This window comes from Elaeis guineensis, chromosome 2, assembly GCF_000442705.2.
Source record: "Elaeis guineensis isolate ETL-2024a chromosome 2, EG11, whole genome shotgun sequence".
Taxonomy (NCBI): domain Eukaryota; kingdom Viridiplantae; phylum Streptophyta; class Magnoliopsida; order Arecales; family Arecaceae; genus Elaeis; species Elaeis guineensis.
Window position 1 is genome coordinate 6,888,202 of NC_025994.2, and position 24,360 is coordinate 6,912,561.

Below are 24,360 nucleotides of genomic sequence, written 5' to 3' on the forward strand. Positions count from 1 at the left end.
AAAGTTGAGGGTTTGCGGCGTGGGTTCTTTTTTACTCGGTCCAAGGTTCATGAGTCCGCATCACGAACAGTACCATAAGGTAGCCTAACCATAAGACAGAGAGAGTACATTGTAGACCCCACCGGCTCTCTCTCTCTCTCACAACCTTTATAAATTGAAGAGGACGGTACCAAGACAAATTAAGGAGCCAAGAATCCTCCAAGCTTTTTAACTTGGCCACCCCTCTGGGAGGGAGGGGGAGAGAGAGAGAGACATGGGGATGGTGCCAACAAAAGGTTCCATATTTTATTTACCAGCTATTGTTCTTAGCTTTCTCTGTCTCTTCCTCCATGTTGGGAGATCCGGAGCTCGAGCTACAACCGACTCATCTGAAGGTATGTATGCCAACTCAAAGAAATTAAACGTACTGCAAGAACGATCGAACACTTCTCTTTTTTTAATTAGATGATAAACGATCTAACACTCCTCAAGTCGAAAATTTTAACAGCTCAAAGAAAGAAATAGTTGGGATTTCTTGTCTATTTATTCTCCATTGTTAGATACAAGGGTTAAAACTTTCGGTTGAGCTGCAAGAGAAAATCTTATGCTTCTCTTTTTTTGGTACTTTTTTTTTGGTACATGAATATCTTATTCTTCTTTGGTAGATGGTAGTACAATCACATGTACGGATATATATATATTCCTGTTGACTGATCTTAGAGGATTTATTTATAGTTATATGTTGTTCCGTGTCAAGCTTTCCATTGGTCGAATATTTCTCTTTCTTGACCAATTATTTGGTGCCACATCGAATTGGAATGGCTATAGTTGAATTCTAAAAATATTATTACTATTTATTTTATTATTTTTCAACTCCCCAGGAAAACGTGTTCCGAAGATCAGATGGTGTACGTGCGTCATGCTGATGTAGATTTTTTTTTTTCTTTGGTGTTGTAGTTGAGGCGTTGAACGCGATACTGGGGAGTTGGGGGAAGAAGGCGACAACGTCGCCGGCGTGGAACATCAGTGGCGAACCATGCAGCGGCGCCGCCATCGACTCCACCGATTTCAAAAACCCCAACTTCAACCCCGCCATCAAATGTGACTGCAGCTACAACAATGGGACCACCTGCCACATCACCCAGCTGTATGCCCAAACATCTCTCTCTCCGGGGACCTAAGTTGGTGTAGTAAATGTCTAAACGAATGTGTTGGATATATATATATATATATATATATATATTATTATTATTTTGGACTTTTAGCAGATGTGTACCGTATTTACTTATTTAGTGCATCATCCAAGAGTAAAATTTTCCAGAGATCCTAAAATATATGTCATTTTTAAGAAAATTAATCTGATTTTTTCTTGCAAAATCAATAATCAAAGGGCTTTTTTTACAAAAATACCATTTATTGCTAATAAAAAAATTAAGAATCATTCTTTTTATGGATAAGATAAAATAGTACCAGCAATTAAATTAATTAGTATTTTTTCATTCTCTTCATGTTCTTTATGGAAAGAAAACTATTGGTCATAAATGAAGATAATAATACAGTAGTATGGTTTAAGATTATAACTTAAGTTATGATCAGCCCAAGATATTTAAATAAAAGAGTTAATGATATTAGTTGATAGTTGGATGAGAAGGACTGTTCTAGGACTTCTATCTCATTAGTAATAAATAAGATTCTATATAACCATTTTATAAGAAAAAAAGAATTATGTTGGAAAGGTCAGAATGCCTGGAGTCATCTTCATTGTACATGATAGGTGGGGTTTGAGTTGGGTTATGTTGGGGTTAAGGGTGGACGGGGTCAAGCAAGTGTACGGTAGTGCCAGCTAAAGTCAAGCTAAATTAAGAGCACTTCTAATCTTTCAAGCATGACACTTTGTACATAAGGGCCAATTTTTGGTGGATAAATATCATGAGAAAGTTGGTCAACTTTCTCATTGACCAACTTACCCTTGTTCTCCTATTTTTCTAAATAGATAAGCTATTTTCTTATAGGTAGTATTTACCCATAAAATAGAGATAAGTCGCAACCCACCTAAAAGATAGGTAAATCATTTTTCAATCAATAGTTGAAATATTTTTTTATTTTATTCCTAAAGTACCCCTAACTCTATAAATAATAATATTATATATTGTATTGTATTATGAGATATTATGTAGATTATATTATTATTTTATGTTATATGATATATATTATATATTATACTATAATATATTATATATAAGATTAAGTATATGATATATTATAGTATATTATATCATATATTATATTATATATAATAATATTTATATCATAAAAGGTATTATGAAAAATATGGATAAATCTTAGCAACTTATACCCAGGATAATAGTAATGCAAAAAAAATCAACAACATATTCTAGAGTCATTTTTAATACATAAAAGAACAAGGGTAAATTATTTTTCTATCTAAATATTGCCTAAAAATATTTATCCAGAAAAATATAGATTCCGGATAAGTTTTTTTACCCTCCAAAGAATGGATCTTGAATGTCACTATTTGTCAACCAACATTCAGCAATAAATGCCTTTGGAGGCGGCCATGAAGGTATGGACAAAAGGTTGTGTGTGACTATGGCACTATTGCCGAAGTAACATTTTATCTTCTTCCAATAAAGAAAACAGGTAGTTAACCGAGCAATCTAATTGGCTTCCATAGGGATACTACATTTAAGTAGTTTGCATAAAAAAATCTGGAAAATAGGATTCTAGATTTGTCAAGGACTCTTGTTTTAGATGTATTAGGGAGAAAAACTGCTTCACTCTCCAAATTAACAATTTGCTTTGTTTTTGCTATAACACTCTTTTATGCTTATTTTTTTTAATATGTTTGTATGCAGGAGAGTATATGCCTTAGATGTGGAAGGCACAATCCCGGAGGAGCTGCAAAACTTGACATACCTCAAGGATTTGTACGGTCACTCACTTTCTCAAACTTCCAATCAAATTAAAGGGGTGATTTTTTTTTAAGAAATGTGAAATATACAAGATAGTGTAGGTAAAATTGTGAAATGAACATCTAATTATTTTATGAATAACATGTACATTGGTTGTGCTAGTTGCATTCAGAAGGTCTATGGCATCATCGATTTGGTGTGGACCTTACAGAAAAATAAGTGACATGCTAGGTGTGCATCAAATGTGCGTGACTTGACTTTCATCTAAGAAAGTGTTTAGATCTAGCATTCCTCGAATGCCTTTATATGTTCAACAAATCTGACACTATATGCTTGTATCAATTCAAATTTTAACTGAGAAAATGTTAACCCTCTGTTCGGATGATCTAGTGCTACAACACAGTGAGAACAATGACATACCTGGAGAATCATGAGAAAGTATTTAGTTGGCCTTGGTGTCAATTCTAGTGATTTTGATCGGATGATAACTTTTTTTACAGGGATTTGTCTCAGAACTACTTGACTGGTCCGTTGCCAGCATTTATTGGGAATTTGACCGAGTTGCAATACTTGTAAGATCAATGACAAGCTCATTTGAAGTAGTGATTTCTTAAAGCATCAATGCTTTCTCTGTTGTCCTCACCATTTCTAATTTCCATTCCTTCATCACCAGCACTGTTGGTACAAATGCATTATCAGGGACCATTCCAAAGGAGCTTGGAAAGCTTCAAAAGCTCATCTCATTGTAAGAAACAAACAACAGATTATTCATGCTTTTATTGTTCAATTTATACTGGTCACGTAGCAAGTTACTAATATAATACTCAGCCTTAATAACTTTGTCGCACGTAGATCTTTTCTCTGAACTTTGTGTTTCTAACTACTCCTAGACTATGAGATAGAACATGATGTTTCGTGGACTATCTGTAAGGAGAACATCAATAATTGCAAATCAGGTTATGGACAAATTTAGAAGAGATATTCTTTTTCTTCTTGCAAAATATGGTACCACCTCCAGGGTTCAAACCCTGGAGCTCTCCAAGTGGAGAGGGGTGCCATGACAAGGGAAGCCACTGGTGTACTACAGTGTTTCATGATATTAAATTGTTTTGGCTTGACAATGATGGCAAAGAACAGGACATTTGATTTTGCGTCAACTTCTGCAGGGGTGTAGGTGCCAATAACTTCAGTGGTTCACTCCCCTCTGAGCTTGGGAACTTGAGCAATCTCCAGCAATTGTTAGTTTCTGATTACCTTCAAGGACCATGTTGTATGTTTGTAAATGGAAGACTATCAACATGGGCCTTATGACTTACAGCTTTATGCTTTCTTGAATAGGTACGTAGATAGTTGTGGAGTAGGTGGTGAGTTCCCATCAACTGTATCAAGTCTCAAGAACTTGCAGACATTGTAAGTCCTATATACTATTTGTGCAAAAATTGGCTATACAAATTCAAATTGGCCTTGGCTAATTTTGTTGTAATTTCAGGTGGGCATCAGACAATAATTTCACAGGCAAAATACCAGACTTCAGTGAGACAAATTTAACCACTTTGTAAGATTAAGAAATGGGATTTCATTGGATGCCCTTGCAATATGATATCAATTTGTTTCATTTGATATCTATATCATATTTCTTGTGATGTTGCTAGTCCATGTTTTTCTTTTCTAGTTTTTTAGTTTTTCCATTTGTTGGGGGTGAGAGGGAGGGCAGAACCTACCCCAATTTATTAAAGAAACAAGAAAGAGTAACAGTAAGCCTCGAGGAGGCTAAAGGAAGACTTATTTTATATTTGTTGCGCTATACAAGAATCTGTAAATTCATCAACATATATGTTCTTCGGCTAGGTTATTGTTGGGAGAAAGGTTCACCTATGCTTACATGCACAGGTGAGCAGAAAGATTTCATTAAATAACAAATGACATATCACATATTGAGATGTATTGTTAAATTGCAGAAGGGGTCATGTGAAAGACTTTTTATGCTATTTTTGGTAATTAAAGGCTTTATATGCTTCATTGGTGGGAGAAAAGAACAGCAAAAAATTGTTGCATATTACATTTTGCATTTGTGGCTAATTTGTTGTTGATTTTTCGGAAGCTGCAGGATGTAACGTTACCTATGAAACATATCTTTATCTGGATATACATAAATTTTCCTTTTAGCCACTAATTCTCGAATCTTCATCATAGGAGGATGCAAGGCAACTCTTTTGAAGGCCCAATCCCTTCAAGTTTTTCTAGTCTCACAAGTTTGACAGACTTGTAAGTTTTTTCATCTATTTCTAGTTCAGCTAGCTCTCAGTTATATATTTGATTAATTTGTGACCTATAGCATAAGCTGATGTGATGTCGTAGTAGCAGGAATGTGAAAATGCATTTGAATGATACCAATAACATATAGTCATTAGACATTGATCGACGTGATATGCATGCACTCCTTTGTTGAAAAATGCTTATTCATTCATGATCTATTTATGTGGCAATGCAGACGGCTAGGCGACATATCAAATGGAAGCTCAACTTTAGCATTTATTAGTAATTTAACATCCTTAAGCAAGTTGTAAGTTCATGCGTCTCAACTGCACAATTTGCTATCATGTTTCATTAATTTCGTTCCATGTCATTCTGTCAGTTAACGTCATCATATGCTGTTTACAGAGTCTTAAGGAATAGCAGGATATCTGATGCTATTCCACCAGACTTTTCACTCTACACTAATTTGCAGATATTGTAAGTCGACTAAAGTCACTTGTTATTCATGTGGATGACTTGTGTTATATTGATGATATCTTCTGTATATGATCTCATATAATTCGGTCTGTGTACTAATAACAAATCTATTTCTTCTTTTGTAAATTTACTTCTATAGGGATCTGAGCTTTAACAATTTAACAGGCCAGCTTCCTCAATCTCTCTTCAATTTGAGTTCACTCAGCTACTTGTAAGAAAAATAGATGTCTTCATTTAACAATTATATACTCACTTTTCTTGAAAAAATGCCTGCCCAATGGAGTTTTTTCTCCTTGTTCATTTCTTAACAAAAAAGTTTGGTTTTATTCTTTTAATGTCTCCTCGTGCAGATTTCTTGGGAACAATAGCCTATCTGGTAGCTTGCCTACTAGCAAAAGCAACTCACTTCTCAATATGTATGTTCATCTAATTCTTCCTAAATTAATTCAAATCTGATTATAACAAAATCTTTCAATCTTTCTTATCCTATTTCAGATCCTTTTCTTCCATTTATTGTTTACAATATTATGTATACAAGAATGTTCAACTGATTGAATTCTTTAAGCATATGATAGTATGATTCCTTCAATAATGTAGACTAATGTCACTTGGTGACTTTACGATAAGCTTTCTTTTCTTTTTGTTGTTTTCATTCTGTTGATGAAAAATTGTGTCTTTCCTTGCAGAGACGTATCATATAATCAACTATCAGGAAGCTTTCCTTCATGGGTTAGCCAACAAAATTTGAAACTGTATGTTGAAAAGCAGAAAACCTCTCTATAATACTATCTAGTCATGGTACAATGTTTAGAAGTGTTAATTACAGCTGAATTGAAGGACCAGGATACTTTCCCTTTTTACACATGATATCAAATATTCACAGGTATATTGTAAAGAAGCAGGACTGAGATGATATGAACAATTTGACCAAACATGCAGAGTATAGATCTAAATTTGGCTCCATGTGCATTACCTCGCAATAAACAATTCAATAGTAGAATCACAACTTCAGATCATCAAGATCATTCTTGTATAATTAGAAACAGTTTTATTCTAATCTAGACCATTTAGGATGCCAAAATACCCCATCTTGGTGATACGTGCCACACTGATGTGGGTCGTAGTTTGGAGAAGCAACAGAAAGGACAAGTTGGAGGGTAAGGATGCCTGTCAACCCCCTCAATCCTTCTGAATTTGGAACAACTGACTCCATTTCAAATCATGATTTCTGTTAGTCCAAAAATCTTGCAATTATGAGCTCCATGATCTCAAAAAATCCCTTCAATATTTCTTTCTTGGTTGAAACTTTATATACATATACATATTTAGCTAGAGTTAACTATATGTAAGTGGATCTCCACTCAGATCTAGACGCATCTAGTCCAACATCAATGATCCAAGCCATTAAATGTGATCACAACCAAATCACATTTTTGGATTTTAGGCAATTTCAAGGTCATAGATCACAACCAAATACTTGGATCATCAGTGAAGGATCCCCATTTCCAATGTGGATCTGACCAAATATGAGTGGAGATCAATTCAAGTAAAGCAAAGTTCAGCTGTATATATACACATGCATATATATGCATACATATATGCACAAAGATACCCATATGTATGTATGTATGTGTGTCTGCGTGTGTCTATATATATGTACATATATGTACGTATGTGTGTATGTGTATACATACATACATAGATACATGCATGCATATATATATGTGTGTGGTGTGTGCACGCGTGCTTCCACACATGCATGTGCATGAGTGTTTGCATACATACATACTCTTGCTTCAGCAGGGGGGACAAGACATTTAACTAAAATTACTTAATGATCGCTTAGGTAGTAGTTGAAACACTACCTCCCTTTCTTTTTCAGAATATGATTTCTTCCACATGCCGTGGTACCACTGACGTAAACTTCCTTTGTTGAATCGTACAGGAACTTGGTGGCCAACAATTTTGTGGTTGATAGTTCTAATATCAGGTACATGCCACTGATAGAATAACCATTAGAACTTCTGCAGCACTAAATTTTTTTTTTTCCTGAAGTGTTGCCATTGCATTGTTATGTCTACAGTGCTTTGCCTTCAGGATTGAATTGTCTTCAGCGAGATATACCTTGCAATCGTGGATCACCAATTTGTAAGTTGTTCTTATTGTTTTTTTTTTTACAATTAGTCGCTTCCTAAAAATAATTTATTTTTTTGGTCCACTGGTTTGCAGATTCTTCCTTTGCTATAACATGTGGTGGTAATAAAACCATAACATCCTCTGATGGAACTGTGTATGAAATAGACAGCAAAACTCTCACAACAGCATCTTATTATGTGACTGACTCAAACAGATGGGCAGTTAGCAGTGTTGGAACTTTTATGGATGCCTCGAATCCTGATTATATACTGAACAGTGCATCTCAGTTCCCAAACACTCTAGAAACAGAGTTGTACCAGACTCAAAGGCTCTCTCCATCATCATTAAGATACTATGGTCTTGGGCTTGAGAATGGAAATTACACTATAAAGTTGCATTTTGCTGAGACACAAATCCTCGATCCACCTACTTGGAAAAGTGTTGGGAGGAGAGTTTTTGATATCTATATACAGGTAAGTGTGCTCAAATCTTTTGTGTTTCAAGCATACACCAATAATGAATGTAATAAGAAAATCGTGTCAGCATGATTTAAATAATGAAAGCAACAACCATAACAGAGTTCATATGCACAACTGCTTAACATAGTATGATGTCCAGGAACTCATGAAAACTTTATAGGAATGATGACTTTCTAATCATTTGTCTTCACAGATGGATGATTCATCTGTTCAGTATCTCCAGGGTAAAAAACAAAAGTAATGTATGTGTCATTAATTTAGAAGCATGGGTCTTTCTACAAATATCGCTTCAATGTGTTAGATTAAACTTTTGGTTGCGAGATTACCTATTTTTTATTAGCAGTAATGGTTCACCCGAGATCAAACAACGGCTCCTTAAAGCATGGCTTGTATTATGGCTGTTAGTCAAATTCAAGCACATGGATGATCAAATAATGTATTATCTAAACTGATAGATTGGATAAGCAAAGATGGAGTTTTCTCAATCATCAGCGCAGCGTTTTATAGCATTACTTAGTTCCCAGTGACCTATCAAGTAGGCATACTTGAACTATCATAAAAATCAATGTTTATCAACCTAAGTGATTATAAATCAAGGTATTTGCCATCTCTGTCTTGCGAATGGTTACATGAATTACTATCTGAGTTTGTGACATTTGCTATTATTTCAGGGTGATCGAAAGGAGAAGGACTTTGATATTAAAAAGGAAGCTGGGGAGAAATCCTTTAGAGCTGTTGTGAAAGAGTACACTGCACCAGTGACAAATAACTTTCTAGATATTCATTTCTTTTGGTCTGGAAAGGGTACCTGCTGTGTGCCAACTCAAGGCTACTATGGCTCATCCATATCAGCTATCAGTGTATATCCTTTTGGTAATTACAAAAACTCAAATTTAATAATTAACTATTAGTTTAAATTTACTTATCAGCTTCTTATTTTTAAATTTACTGTCCAGACTTCACCCCTACTGTTAGTAATAAACCGCCATCGACTGATTCAACAAATAAAAAGACAGGTCTGGTCGCCGGCATTGCAGCTGGTGCTGTGGCTTTAGGCCTATTTACTCTTCTTGTCATTTTAATATATAGACAGAGGAGAAGATTAGGCAAGGATGATGATGAAGGTGCAATTTATTTTAATAGTCTTCAGAGATATATTGACTGATGCTAGAAGTGAACTGAACATGGTTATAACTTGTTTTTGCCTTTGTAATGCAGATCTGTTAGAAATTAGTGCCAGGCCAGACACTTTCACCTATATGGAATTGAAAACTGCTACAGAAAATTTCAATCCTAATAATAAGCTCGGCGAGGGTGGATTTGGTCCTGTGTTTAAGGTGAGTTACAGTCCATGACATCCTTTATTTATTATTTTTCCCTTTTAAAGAATATTGATGAAAGTGCTACAACTCATATCAAAGAAATAATGCAAGAATTACCTATAAGAAACACTAAGAGTCTCCTTCTGATGTTTGAACGTGGAACCTCCTCCAAACAAAAAAAGGTGCAACCTATAACAACCCTAAACCTCATCCAAATGGTCATTCAAGAAAAGCCAGCCAAAAGTTATTATTTTGGATCCTTAGTCCTACTTATATACCCAAGATCTCATTAAGATATAACCATGGTTTGCTGTACCGCCATATACTGCTCCGTATGATGCGTACCACCCCATACTGACACTATCATACCGTATCGTACTGCATACCAATACTATAATAAGATTTCACTGGTATGGGATCCGATACCAAGACGGCAAACCTTGGATACAACAAATATGGAACTAAACACAAGCCAACATGGAACCTCACATGCTCTCCCAGTTTAAGCCTTGATGTTTAAGACTTGATATTTTCACCAAGGAAGGGCCCAAGGTGTTAGCAATCCTATCCTAAGGCTAGAATGGGGTAATTAAATGAATAATTAGCAGGGAGGGAATTCGAACTCATGATCTCGAGCAAACCTGAGCTTTGATACCATGTTGAGTAGGATGGACCCACATGTATTTAGGGGCACCTAAAGTCATTTGCCTACCCAATGTTGGACTATCCCATTCTCCAACATATGGACCTATATTGCAATGTCCCTTAGTCATACATGGGCCTTAAGCTCAGTTGGCTCTAATTTGTAAAGACCAAGGATTTCACCCAAAAAGACTAGCTAGCAATTGTCAATTGAGATCCTTGACTGATGTAGGACTAAACACTATAAACCAATTTGTGTCCATGACTCCGCATCTGTGTACATATAAGGCATGTCAAATGGCATTGTTTGTTTTGCCAGCAGAAATATGTACAGTGATATGGTCATGGGCAACAACTTTCAAACTCAGAGAGATGATATCTAGTTATCTACAAAATCAAGCATCCATGTATCCATGATGTGGAATATGGTGATCAAAAATCCATAAACTAGAAAATTAGCCTTTGAAAAATAAGGTCTAGTTGCCATAGCTGTAATCTCAGCTGGTTGGCATGCCAACTTTCCATAGGAGAGGTCCCCGATTCAATCTTGGATGGTGGTAGATAACCACCGAATTGCTCAGTGTTGATATACTGTGCCTAACATAAGTATGCATGTAAATGAGCAGCAGAATTTTACATGTATGCCTTGGTGAGGTCCATGTCTCCTCCTGATCAATAGATTATCATGGGAAGGACTTAGCATTAATGAGATTTTTACTTTAGTAACGTCATGAATCCTTCTATGTCAGGGCAATGAACCTATCATGGTTTTTGTATCTTTTAATTCTCAAAAAGTTTCTTGAAATTGTATTGCTGATCCTTTGCAGGAATATATGCATTTGTTTGAAACCTCTTGTTTCTAAAACAGTGATGTCGTTGACCATCACGTTAATACTAAATTGACAGAACATTGCCACGACCATTGAGCAGGGATAAATTAGTTGAAGCACATTACAATTGCAACATTAGACCCTCATATTTTTTGTCAAAAAATATCATGGCCCTAGCCGACCCCAACTAGTAAGGAGTTAAGGCTTACTTGAAGAATTTTTCCTCAAAAAATTATATACTTTTTTGCAGGGTAAAGTTTTAGATGGAAGAATTGTGGCCGTGAAGCAATTATCAGCAGCATCTCGCCAAGGAAAGCGCCAATTCATGGCAGAAATTGCAACTATATCTGCAGTGCAGCACCGAAACCTTGTGAAGTTGTATGGTTGCTGTATCGAGGGAGGCAAGCGTCTCCTGGTCTATGAATACTTAGAAAACAAGAGCCTGGATCAGGCACTCTTTGGTACAAGTTAGTAGGCACACTCAAAATTCATTTATTTTTCGGATATGCGGTTCTTAAACTTCTGGCAATAGGGTGCATAATCCTTGCTAACAGGGCTCTTCAGACACACCAACTCATGCATGTGATCATTGTTGCATTTCAGGTGAGAACAACTTGCACCTTGATTGGCCCACTCGCTTTGAAATATGTCTGGGTACAGCACGAGGTCTTGCATATCTTCATGAGGAGTCAAGAGTGAGAATTGTACATAGAGATGTCAAAGCCAGCAATATTCTGCTTGATGCCGATCTCATCCCCAAAATATCAGATTTTGGTCTCGCCAAGCTTTATGATGATAAGAAGACTCATATCAGCACAAGAGTTGCTGGTACAATGTAAGGATGCCTATATCATTACTCCTTAATTTGCTGGATTTCATCTGCATGCACTTGCTTTCTATTGATCGCTATCTACTGAATTTAAGTGCACCAACAGAACATACTGTTTCTATATCATTTTTTAAATGATTTATTACTAAAGACACTATTTTTACTGTTTCGAAGTGGTTATCTTGCACCCGAGTATGCCATGAGAGGGCATCTCACAGAAAAAGCCGATGTCTTTGGATTTGGAGTCGTAGCTTTGGAGGTTCTTTCTGGAAGGCCTAATTCAGATCAGAGTCTTGAAGCGGAGAAAGTTTATCTCCTCGAATGGGTAGGTTGACAATTTTAAGTTTCTTGCAAATCGTATCAACTGTAGTCAATTCACTCTCAGGGTGATTTGTAGGCCTGGTCTTCTACCCTGCAGTTCCCATAGCACCCCAGTGATTATATATAGTCAGTTTGCAATCTAAATTAAATATTTTCTAATGTTATACACAATTGACAAGTATAGTTGTGTAAAAGGAAAAAAAAAATCTCAATTTGGTTAGCAGTTGTGACTTGGCATTGCTCCAAGTAATTCTTTACGTCAATCTCTTTTTAGCTGAAGTACCATTACAATCTAAATTTTCGCTTGGTACTGTTTAACCTTGATCATAGTAATAGATCATTTTCCCATCTGTACATATAAAAGATCAAATGACACCATACAATTCTTATCACTCTTTTCCATAGGCTTGGAGTTTAAGGGAGAACAAGCGCGAGCTGGAAATGGTTGACCCATGGTTATCATCATTCAATGAAGAAGAAGCCATCCGCATTATCAATGTAGCTCTTCTGTGCACTCAAGCATCGCCGATGCTGCGCCCACCCATGTCGAGGGTGGTGGCGATGCTGGCAGGTGATATTGAGGTAGGGGAAGTCACAACAAGGCCTGGTTATTTGACAGACTGGCAGTTCAATGATATCAGCAGCAGTTTTGCAAGCGGTGGCGTTTCGAAGCCCTCGATGATAAAATCAGTAAATATCCAAACCAGCATACCATCCAACATAACCATGGGATCTGATACAAAGCCCATGCCTTCACCCTCCGGACCGCTGCTGGATGAGGTCATAACTGAAGGAAGGTAGTAGCCATTCGCCCACAGAAGAAGCACGGTAGAGGGAAGAAAAAGCGAAGGAAAAAAAATCACTAGAAGCATGCAATATAACTTGGGAAAATTATATTACAGCTTAGCTAAGATGGTCATACTGTCCTTGCTTGTTTGTCAGCTGAAGAGTGCAGTAGTTCTGTTGATAGTGCTGAATGTACTTCTGCAAGAGTGATTGAAGTTTCGGTTGTTATGCTCCTTCTGTAATATCCACAATGTTGTGAATGCTAGTGATGTCTATGCCAAAGCTAGGTTGCATTGGAATAGTGAATGGATGAATTCAGTAATAATCACTACGTTTAGATACAAATAAGTATTCACTTCGGACTAATATCAAGTGGTGAAAGGTTATGACCATCTTTGGGCAGCACCTAGGCATTCTCGAGAATAGACTAATACTGCCAAACTTTAAATACATTCGAACGTTGCGTAACGGTCCTATGGTAGCGTTGCCTGGCACGGCTGTGAGACACGCCACTTCTCTCTTTATTCTTCTGGAAAGCATAAAGAGGAGGTTCCCCTGTCTATTTATTCAGCTTTTAGCTTTGGAAGCAGCAACACTCGCACCCCAACCTTGTCTGGATTCTCTCCACCGCCCTCTCATTCCAGCTGTATCTGGGGAGACCCAACACTTCCATCAAGCCTTCATCCCTTTATTTATATAACCTCTCTACCTTGAATCCCTTGTTCCCATCTGAGGCCGATTGGAAAAACGAGCAGAGATGGGCTTCGTTTTAGTCATCTCTCTCCCTCTTATTATCTTTGCCATCTTGCTCGGGTTCGGCTGCTACTTTCTTGGGAAGGCGAAGGGGAGGCAGGAAGCGAGCGCCGGTGTCGACGCGCAAGTCTACGGCGTTCCCCAGCCCCCTCCGGGCACCGTCGAGTCCTCATCTCCTGCCCATGAGAAGAAGGAAGGGGCAGATGGTGTCTGAGAGCTTTCAAAGAAAGGGGAGGGGCTGCATCTCTGCTTTGCCACCTTTATATCGTCGTCACCATGTTGGTTTCTTATTTGAATCATTTCGTTCTTTTATTCTTGTTTAAATATGTTGGTTAGTGTGGACGATGTAAATGATAAGAGGAAATAATAAGATGTGTTGTTTATTTTGTTTGTGAGACAATAATTTATGATACATCTGGACATTTTAGGAAGTAATTCACTGCAGATGCTAGCTTAGCTTGTGATTTACTCTTCATTTAGAAGGGAGGGGGGTTTCTTTGATGATTAAGAAAGAGCTGTAATACTGGTACTAAGAAAAAGATACCATGAATCCAGAGCCTTACTGTTCTACAGCTTGAGGTCGGGTTATATGGTCTGATATCAAATCCATTTTTTTGGTGTTTTTTTTTTTTTTCAATCAGTCAGTAGAAATCTGTGCTCCTTCTACCTAGGTTGAACATGAAATTGTGCTCTCCAAAATTATGCACCTCCATCTTGATTTGTCGGCATCAAATTCTCAGAAACAGAATCTGTAGATCCAGAACGAATTAACGTTATCCTCTCAAATTTGACACATGTTTAATCCCATATCAAGGCAAATCTGGTTTCAAATTAAGTACTAAAGGGTTAGAGTATCATCGAAGTAGTCCAAAGCTAATGAATAGTTCTTAACTATTGATTTGAGGATTACTTAAGACTTCTGTTATATTGTTAAATCTATTGTGATGTACAAAAAAGATATCATTAATCTCATTTTGATTGTGAGTTAGAAAAATTTTATCTTATATCGAAAGGACCATCTACCCATGTGAGCATCTTTTAGAGGAAATTCAAAATGAGCAAAATCATAAGGCTCATGATCTGAACAGAATAATACCTTACATCCGCCATAAGCCCTTAGCCGTAACCAAACAATCATCGAGTCCCTAAAACTCTTGAATTATAGTTTTCAGATGCATGTACACCTTTTTTTGCCATCATAGAAAGAACGTGTAATATGATCACAATATAATATTTCAAGAAGTAGAATTCAAAAAAAATTGACCTCGAGCAGTTTAAAATATTAATCAAAGTAGCAAAAAAGCATTCTGCATTTCTTCCTTGCACATTACCCTATAAACTATCAAGAAAAAAAAAGAGAGAAAAAACACCAACTCATTTCAGAATTGAGAACCACCCCAATTACCCAAGAATTCAAAAGATAGGGAGAGAGGGGCTGTAAGAAGAGAAAAAAAACTAAGCGGATTTGGAGTAGGGAAGATGCCAGCAATAATATTTCTTCTTGATTTTTTCATAAAATTAGATTTATTAAATAATCTAGAATAAAAACATCAGTGGAAATCAAAAAGTAAAATATAAACAAATTCAGTAGTAGTAGCATCTAACAATATTTTTTATAAATATGTTTGACTTCAAAATATTGTGGAGCTACCATCAGTTTTCAATAATCCTATCGACGCAAATGATAGTCGATCTTAAAAAGTACAATCCCAAATAACGATTTTATAACTATCTTCAAAATTCTAATAGCATAAGATACACCTTCCCGTATAGTACGAAGCTTTACCGTAAGACTGTAATATCAAATAACCTAATTTCACTTGCTATGGCTCATGCTCCACTAATACTTTTGTAACAAAACTCGCTCTACCCATTTATTTTTATTTAAAATATATCATCAAAATTAACCTTGAGGAAACCAAAGGTGATAGCTTCCAAGTAAATAAATGGAATTTTTTTTTACGACCGAATTTTTTCTCAAAAGAAATTTGAAAGATCACCCCTTAATTTAGAGAAATACACCAGGATGCCACCAAGGCAATAACGGTTGCTCATGGATATTGGCATTATTCTTTCTTGATGCCATCCTAGATCAGAACCAATTTGGTATCCAACAACGCTCCAATATTGCAACAGTAGATTTAGGTCAACACAATAGTTAGTTCCTGTTAATTTGAGTTGATAAGGATTGGAGATTTTTTTGGGGGGGGGGTTGGGGGGTTGGGGGAAAGAGACCGTTCTTAAAGCAAAAACGAAGTCGTCCAGAATAGAAAGTTCCTAGTCTCTTAAGTTATGGATAGTTAATTAATTTGGCAAATTGAAAATATATTATGAATTGGTACAACTTAGGACACAATACAAATGGATGAGCAAATTAATATTCCAGAAATGATGCATCCAATTCATTTCATAGTGTAGTAATATTTCTTGTCAAAATTTAGCAATGTTTCTCGTATTGCATTCTCTTTCAATATGATTTTTCTTGGATATTCAAGTTAATTATACCATGCAAGTCAATGAATTAAAACATGCTTCCTATGGATTTTTCTTTTTATTATTTTTGTTGAAAAATATGATTGGAATGCCATCACTGAGATTCAAAAAAGATTCGTCCAAATGGAGAGGGATGCCAATTAACTAAGCTAAATTTGATCTGTTCGAAGATATAAAACCTCAATACAAGTAGAGGTATGAAATAACTTGAGTAGCTCAAATCAAGTTCATTTTGAATGTAACAAGTTCAAGCTCAAGTATGGTTCATAAGCTCCAAATCAATTTGAAGCCAAGCCTGAAAAAGACCTAGCCTGGTCAGACATGGCTTCATAAGACTTGCAACTAATAAAGTATATCACAATATATATTAGTCAGTATATATAACTAACCACTGGATCTAATCCAACTACTATCCTTAGTTCAATTTGTATACAATTAACTAGTAAATGAAGCTTGAACCAACATGAAGTGAGCTTGAATCAAGTTGGAACTCAGCGTTATTGAAGATTGATTTAAGCTTGAACAGAGATTGAATAAAGCATGAACCAATTTCAATTCAAGTTTGATGGACGCTTGAACTGATTTTAACTCAATAGATGTTATCAAGCTGCTCAAAGAAGGCTTGCTTTTGTATCATTTCAAGAGCAGGCTTAATTAAGCTCAATCAAATAACAAACAATCTAAGCTCAATCTCTCTTTTCTAGCTTAAAAGTTAATTTCAAGTCATGCTTGACGACACCCAAGCTGAATCAAGGGCAGCTAAGTTACACCTACAACTACAAGGAAGCCAAAACATGAAAGACAACATCCTTTCCCCAACAATTCTCCTCCAAAACAAAATAGACAAAAAAAATTACTAGAATATGAATAAAACTTTTACACTTTATAGGTTATTAATAATAATCATGTAAGGAGCTTCCCTAAGACAGATTTTTTTTTCTTTTTTCTTTTTTCTTGGTGAACTCCTTTTATAAAGTGTTAGAAACAGATTACAGATCATTGCCCTGAGAATTTTATGATAATCACGTCAGACCTTACCTCAGGGATGACTTGATCCGGCTGCCTCATAAACTCTTTAATCTGATCAGACTAGAAATTTGCTTGTTGTTTTTCCTAGCAAGACCAACCCAGAGATACATACCGGTCCAAACTGGCCATGACTATCGATTAGATTTGATTTGGATCAAGTTAACCCAATCCATATTGCAACTCTAGAGTCGACCTTGGCTTCTAGGATGCTGGTCATCTTTCTCGGTTCACAAACTGAAACAAAATTACCTCAAAAAATAATGTAATTTTATGATTAGTTTTATAAATGGGTGCAGCAGGACTCATCCATGATTATCATTTCAGTGTTCAGGATCTCCAGTTTTTCACATAAATATCTAAACTTTTACAATTAATTAGTTTCACAAACCTTACCACTCTGCATCCTATCTAACATTGCCAGACAAATGAATAAAAAGAAAGGCTGGAGTTAATCAGAATCAAGTCCAGCATCTCTTGGAACAAAAGATCCAACCAAGCTGGGGCCAATCTGAGCAACTTTCTGGCAGAACAAACACCACTGAGTTTTGAACCTATCAGAAGAATAAGCTTAAAAGAAGCATCACAAACTTGCATTCCTTGCCAGACAAATAGGCAAAATGGCAATACATAAAATTTAGAAGGATCATTCAACAGAAAACTAGAGGTCAGTGGCACTTGTTACAATATAGAAAGTACATACACGAGACATAAAATTATGCCAAGACCAACGAATACACGCAGGTTCTCATATTGGATACCTTACAAGCAAGCGGCAATCAAAGATAAGAGTTATATCATGTCTAGAGGATCTATATAGAATCTGTAGGAATCAAGGGATAGGCAGTAAAGATGAAATTAGGGTAGCAGAGAGATATGGAAGATCTGCCATTACGATAGAGACACTTTAACAGACATCAGCGAGAATGATTGGAGCCCCTGGCCAACGATGGTATTAAACCATATGAACATCAGACATCGTCCAGATAATCAAGGTAGCTACATGATCTCAGGCATACCAATAAGCCAGCCTAGCAAGTTATACTACCCCCAACTCTATTATGACAATAAAACATTTCCATTCTGACCTCTAAACTCTCATCAACTAGGATGTTTCTGTAACTGGATGAATGGAACAGCCTATATGCTATATGATAGTGGGAAAAAAGCAAGTTACAGCCCATCACATATAATTATAGGATGACATACAATAATTAGTATAGAACATAAGTACAGAGGCAAATATACAGTGCCATATACCATCAGTATCTCATGAAATACCATAATCAAGGAGTTGCAATACAAATAGTGAAAAGAAATATTCAGATTTTCATACTAGCAGACAAAATAAAGGACAAGGATTAGTTTGGTGAGGCCAAATGTATTGTTTTAAATGCATGAGCTTCAAAAAGGGATGGTTCGCAGACCAAAGATTGTAAATACGTGACAGAACTTCTGGTGAACACTGAAGTCCGTAGAAAATCATGAGTGGCCAAGTAAAATGCACATAGCTCGCAAGGAAAATCTGCAAAATCCATGTGCAAAGAACTTACTCAAGCTAACAACTGTACACACAAGTGCTGCCTACTGGTGGTGCTTGCTGCAAGAAAAACATAAGCAGAACAAACATCCATTCAGATTCAACTAAAACAGTTTGTTGGCATAAAATTAAAAAAAAAAATACCTCATTTTTTAAATCTTTACACAGGAAAATATCATCAGAAGTATTGGCAAAGGATGCTTCTAGTATTTTGAATTTGGATGGTAATTAACGTGATTTCTCATCATTCATTCAAAAATAAAGCCATTGGTTGATGTTGGACCATTTCCTCAATGTAACTCCTGTATGCTTGGACCTACAAGATCTCATAAGATTATTGACATCCATGAACAATAACATACGGGTTGTTTCTTAAATCCCATGAGCAAGCGGATCCTCTTCATCTTGTGGTTTTTCAAGAGCAATAACATGTTTCCTAAAAGAAGCTGCTGCTGCTTCCCTTTCCACCAGCTTTCCTATATTGTCATATACAATAGCCATCAAGTAGAACGCTTCTGCAGCTAATTCATGATACTACATAACAACATAATTTGTTAGTAATTGATTTTAATCAACAAATAAGTGTTCACTGATTGCAATTTCAGGAAACAAAGATGATTGGCTCTGCATTTGATGGTCAACTAATGTAAACATAATATCAATGTTTACCATATGAAGGCACTCAAAATGCAGATACATAGAAAATAGCAGCAGAATTATAACTGATTCTTGTAAACTCACCTCTAAAATTTCAAGCTCTTCAGCAGCTTGAGTAAGGGGATCCAACACAACAGAAGGATCCTGAGAAACTGGAATGAGAAGTGACAGTCAAAATATAAGAAACAGAGAAATGAAAGTTGATGCAGCAAATCACCGAATAAGATTTCTATCAGAAACAAGGTAAATAAGATAAATCTGACAAGTAGTGGACTAAGATATGTGTAACAATGATAGTAGTTCGGATACTTGAAATAGTCACTGCAATTTTAACAACCTTGAGAAACTATTGAAGAATATTATTTTCTGCTAATCATTGGCAGCATGCAGATTGGCTAGTGTGAAGAAATGATGAAGAAAAGCACGAGATTGGCAATTACTTTCTTCCATTTCATATATCAGAAGTGGATAAGAAGCAGGGCATGAGGAACCAACAATGTCTGTGTGTCAAAGGTTGCTTACCACAAGAATGCTCCCATATTAAGTATCAATACCTTGTTTACCATACCAAGCATCAATTTGGAAACTTGTTACAAATTAATGATTAAATTTGTTAGCAAAGGACCAAAAAAAAAAAAAGCTGATGGGAATAGGCCAAACATGTATATTAGGTTTAATGAATTCCGCCTACCCAACTCACATGTGGCCGAGACCACGCATGTGGAGGGATAACTGACTCAAGAAAGAGCAGAACAAATTGGAACGAGGATAGCAAATGACAGATCAGAGTATGCTAGAATTAGGATAACAAATAATTGGGGATAAATAAGGGGATTCAAATTTGAATCTTCAGCAAACCTTCCAAATGGACCCCTAAAGCTTAAGCAGATAGGAGATGGGCCAAAAATGTATCTGAGATTTAAAAAGGACGTCAAAATTGGTTGTTTGAAATTTTAGATATGCCATGGACTTCAAATATGTATCTAACTTAACAAGGATGTTAGTAAAATAATTAAGTTTATTAAAAAAATAGCATTTAAATTTTCGAGTGTAAGGAATATGAATAACTAATGTAAGGATCCAGGATCTCACCCAAGAAAAAGCTAGCCAGAAGTTATAATTAGGCATCCTTGGCCTTGCTTGAGTAGCCAAGATCTCCCACCACAAATAATGTGGGACTAAACGCACATCCACATGAGTCTTCACACACTCCCCCCCTCTTAGACCTGGCATTCTCACAATCGAAGGGTTCAAAAAGAACCAGAAATACCATGACCAACTAGTTGTCAACTCTTGAAGGGCCCATATCGTAGTGGGCCCTAGCCACAGGTCACAAGTTTGGCTCTGATTTCAATTATAACAACCCAAACCCAAAAAAACTAGTTAGAAAGTATTACTTGGGATCCTTGGAAGTACCCAAGTTCTCTCGACCCACAACCAATGTGAGAATAAAAACATGCCTACATGTGTGAATAGACTCCCATAAGGACTCTGGAAAGAGGTGAGATCATAAAAAGGGTATAGACATCTAATGGTAAAAAGTACAAACTCAGACAGCATAAACAACTGCATTTCACATAACTATTTTAATCCATCAAGTGATCCAATTATCGTTCCACCAGATCTCATCATGCCAAATAGCAACATCAAAGGGATTATTACATGGACTTCAATTCAAAGGTTCACCAAATTGGGAAACTTTTCTAATCATCAATATAGAATATCCCGTGAGTGCAACTCCCAATAGTGATGCACCTTGTGAACAAAGCATTAGGTGTTTTGAGAAATAATTTAAAGCTCAAAAGAATTGCTTATCACTAAAAACTCAACTAACCCATAAGAAATTAAGCAAATGAAGCATCTATAAATCCTCAAGAAAAAAAGCATGTACGCATATGCACATACGCAAATTTCTAGTTTTAGAATTTGAATGAAAGCTGAGGGTGAATGTTAGAGAAGGCTTCGATACACCCAAGCAATTGAACTACAACAGGTTTAGGCTCTAAATATCTCAATTAAAGATGTTGCATTGCATTCTTGGAGCCAAACCACAATACCCTGAAATCTAAAATGCTAAGAAGGCAGGGAGTTGAGCAAAGATAATACGTACACCTCTTTTTTCAAGTACCCCTAAAAATAAAACACTTCTTTTTTCCTTTGAAAGGGACATGACAAGCATGGACACATAAAAAAGAAAAAGGAAGGGTATATGTAGAGATTATTACCTTTTTTCTCTTTACTAGTTGGTTGTGGTTGGGAAGAGGGTGGGAGGTTGAAGGTGAGAAAGGTTGGAGATTCCGCTAAATAATGTTAACAGACTTTAAATGATGTATGTATGTATGTATGTATTATTACCTTTTTTCTCTTTACTGGTTGGTTGTGGTTGGGAAGAGGGTGGGAGATTGAAGGTGAGCAAGGTTGGGGATTCCGCTAAATAATGTTAACAGACCTTAAATAATGTATGTATGTGTGTGTGGTGTGTGTGTGTTCATGTGCCTCTATGTTTTCCAACCTAGATCCCACCTCACATTTTGAGATAACCACGTTCAGGTTCCATGCATTCTCCCTCCTTGTTTAACATTTTTTTATCACAAAAAAAATTGTTCAGGGACCATGCTAGTTATAATCCACTGTTCTCAGCTTTGCCCCCGATAAGAAGCCTTACTTGCCAAAATGGCAAACATAACAAGGTCAAAGACCAAATATTTTACTTCAAACAAATGTAAATGCACTACTACCAACCATATAACACAAAAGATGCAGAGTAATTTACTTGAAAAGCTTGTATCTGACAAATGGCATTTTGCAACTGCAATATTTGCTCGTGCACGTAGCTCTAAGCCTCCATGACCCAGAATAATTGGAAGAGCCCTATGTACAAGGGTTGATGCTCTCTTTGCATGGCTTGATCCAAGAGATAGCCACAGTTCAGCAAGTGTCAGGGTCGCAGATGCTTCAAGAAGATCTAGGTTAAATGATTGACAAAATGACAGACTTGCTAGGGCATAAGGGATCCCCAGAACAGCATTGCCTGATTTCTGACAAAAGAAATGGGAAAAACAAGATTTCACTCTCATTTATCACAAACAAAGCACAAAGAAACAAATTATCCTTTACCTTGTGTATCTCAGCAAGCAGCAGAAGAACAGAAGCATTTTCAACCTGCAGATTGAATTTGTAGCAAGTGCAGAAAAGAGAATGTGCCACAGCTGCCGCCTGAAAATAGTTTCATTTACAATAACAGTGTCAACTTGGTTAGTTGTATAATATAAGCAAATTAAACAGCAAGAAAGGCATCAAATATAGTGAAATCTCATTTACATAATTAAATTATCATTATGAATTCTTTTTATCAAATCAAATACCTTACAAATTAACAGCTCTAGAAAATGAGGAATAACTATATAGAAAATTACATCATGTAATATAACCTCAGAAAGCATACATTATGGCATGTCTAAATGTGTGCAGAAAAAAAAAAGACAATTTTTATCTTCATTTTCTTCTAGTGTCCATCAAAGCAGACGTTCCGAAAGATGCCTGTCAGAAAGAAAATAGCTGAAAATGAAATATAACAAAGAGCATCAACTATTGATAGTCTTTGAACATGAGTGCTTTTGGTGAATGTTCCAATTTAAGAAATCAATTACCAGCAGAAGCTAGCATGGATTTAAATGCCACCAAGAGGGAACAACACCATTGGTATTGTATGCTTCCAGTGCAAAAAGGGCAACAAGATAGGTGCTGAGCACTGAAACAGGCACAATTGTTACATGCCAGCCGTCCCAATTGGTGTCTACTAGTATGCAGCCATGAACATTGGGATGGTAATTTGGTATTTTCTTAAGGCATGGGAATGGGCAACAAATTTATTCCTTGTGCAAGGGAACAAAATTTATTCCTTGTGCTAGAGAAAATTCTTTATAAGAGTTAATTGTGCTACAAGACAACAAATGCCAAGCAAACAAATAAACTTCAATTAATCCATATCCATATTATACATTACAAAAAAATAGCATTGACTTAATATACATATTACATATCAAAACTTAAAAAAGATTGGAAATGAAGAAGAAAGCAAACAAACCTCAAATTTACATACTAGTACTAATGCACATCACAGTCCCAGTAGCCAGTACAAAACATGTTTGTACCTTAGCATTCCTGGAAAAAACCAGTACCATCCTTGGTACATGTATTTCAATCCTTGGAAGGAAGATAAAATATCATGAATTTGCCTATGTCAGCTGTGCATTAACCTGCAGCCTTGTCTTGCTAAACTACATCATTAAATCAAATTGATCTAAGAGCAAAGATGTATCGATAATTTTTATTTGGCCACAAATGCTTTCCCTGCAAAGGCAATGAGATGTGACATAACATGTCTAATTTTTCTATAAACAAAAATCATAATCTTGAAGGTGTGTTGCACATGAATGGGCATGAGATGAACCCATTCACTTCCATGATAGGCCCTCTCTCCTTGATTTCCTGACTAACTAACAACACAATGAAGAGCTCATATGCTTCCAGTAATATGTGGGGTGGCTTCTATAGAAGTTTCAGAACAATAGAGTCTTCGAAGCCTCCACATAGTCGGCATCAAAATTAGTCTGGCATGAAAACCATCCACAGAATTCCTATCCGCCACATCTTCTTCTACCTAGGCCTCACCTTCATGGGATTGGAATGCTACTGGTTCTCTGAGTCACCTTACCACTTAGTGTCCCCTCTCCATGACATGATTCAGGTCAACTTTGATGGATCAATTCATGGCAATGGAGCTGGTTCCAGATTTATTATTTGAGACTCAAAGGGTTAGACTATGTATATGGCTTCCTAAGTACCTCATCTGTGCCAATGACAGAGCTTAGGGCAGCATGGGAGGGCCTAATGACAAA

At 36.3% G+C, this 24,360-nt stretch overlaps 2 protein-coding genes across 4 annotated transcripts in view; one reads left to right on the forward strand and one right to left on the reverse strand.

Moving 5' to 3' along the window:
* The first annotated feature begins 189 nt into the window (after positions 1-189).
* Positions 190-13,338, forward strand: LOC105060377 (probable LRR receptor-like serine/threonine-protein kinase At1g56130). Of its 3 annotated transcripts, none has more exons than XM_010944050.4 (24): positions 190-374; positions 937-1,126; positions 2,856-2,927; positions 3,413-3,484; positions 3,586-3,657; positions 4,079-4,150; positions 4,251-4,322; positions 4,402-4,467; positions 5,106-5,177; positions 5,404-5,475; positions 5,574-5,645; positions 5,785-5,856; positions 5,996-6,061; positions 6,332-6,397; positions 7,591-7,635; positions 7,729-7,793; positions 7,875-8,254; positions 8,932-9,133; positions 9,217-9,384; positions 9,479-9,597; positions 11,305-11,521; positions 11,658-11,889; positions 12,058-12,208; positions 12,610-13,338. In XM_010944050.4, exons 1-24 carry the CDS (start codon positions 254-256, stop codon positions 13,003-13,005), a joined length of 3,132 nt encoding a protein of 1,043 aa, XP_010942352.1. In that variant the 5' UTR covers positions 190-253; the 3' UTR covers positions 13,006-13,338. The 3 variants fall into 3 exon arrangements, with proteins under 3 accessions (XP_010942352.1, XP_019710848.1, XP_029116618.1); XM_019855289.3 differs by having other exon boundaries at positions 11,305-11,515; XM_029260785.2 differs by lacking the exon at positions 9,217-9,384.
* A 5,639-nt stretch (positions 13,339-18,977) lies between these two features.
* LOC105060384 (anaphase-promoting complex subunit 5) overlaps positions 18,978-24,360 on the reverse strand; it is a 43,660-nt gene continuing 38,277 nt past the window's right edge. The window contains exons 17-20 of the mRNA XM_073251520.1: positions 22,577-22,675; positions 22,233-22,497; positions 19,544-19,611; positions 18,978-19,336 (exon numbers count right to left, since the gene is read on the reverse strand). Of these exons, the coding sequence (XP_073107621.1) occupies positions 19,175-19,336; positions 19,544-19,611; positions 22,233-22,497; positions 22,577-22,675 (594 nt within the window). The 3' untranslated portion in view covers positions 18,978-19,174. The remainder of the gene's footprint in view (positions 19,337-19,543; positions 19,612-22,232; positions 22,498-22,576; positions 22,676-24,360) is intronic.

Coding starts and splice junctions, on each gene's coding strand:
- LOC105060377 (XM_010944050.4), top strand. CDS start 254: ATGGGGATGGTGCCAACAAAAGGTTCCATATTTTATTTACCAGCTATT. Junction 7,636..7,728: donor GTTGATAGTTCTAATATCAG/GTACATGCCACT, acceptor TTATGTCTACAG/TGCTTTGCCTTCAGGATTGA. Junction 11,522..11,657: donor TCAGGCACTCTTTGGTACAA/GTTAGTAGGCAC, acceptor GTTGCATTTCAG/GTGAGAACAACTTGCACCTT.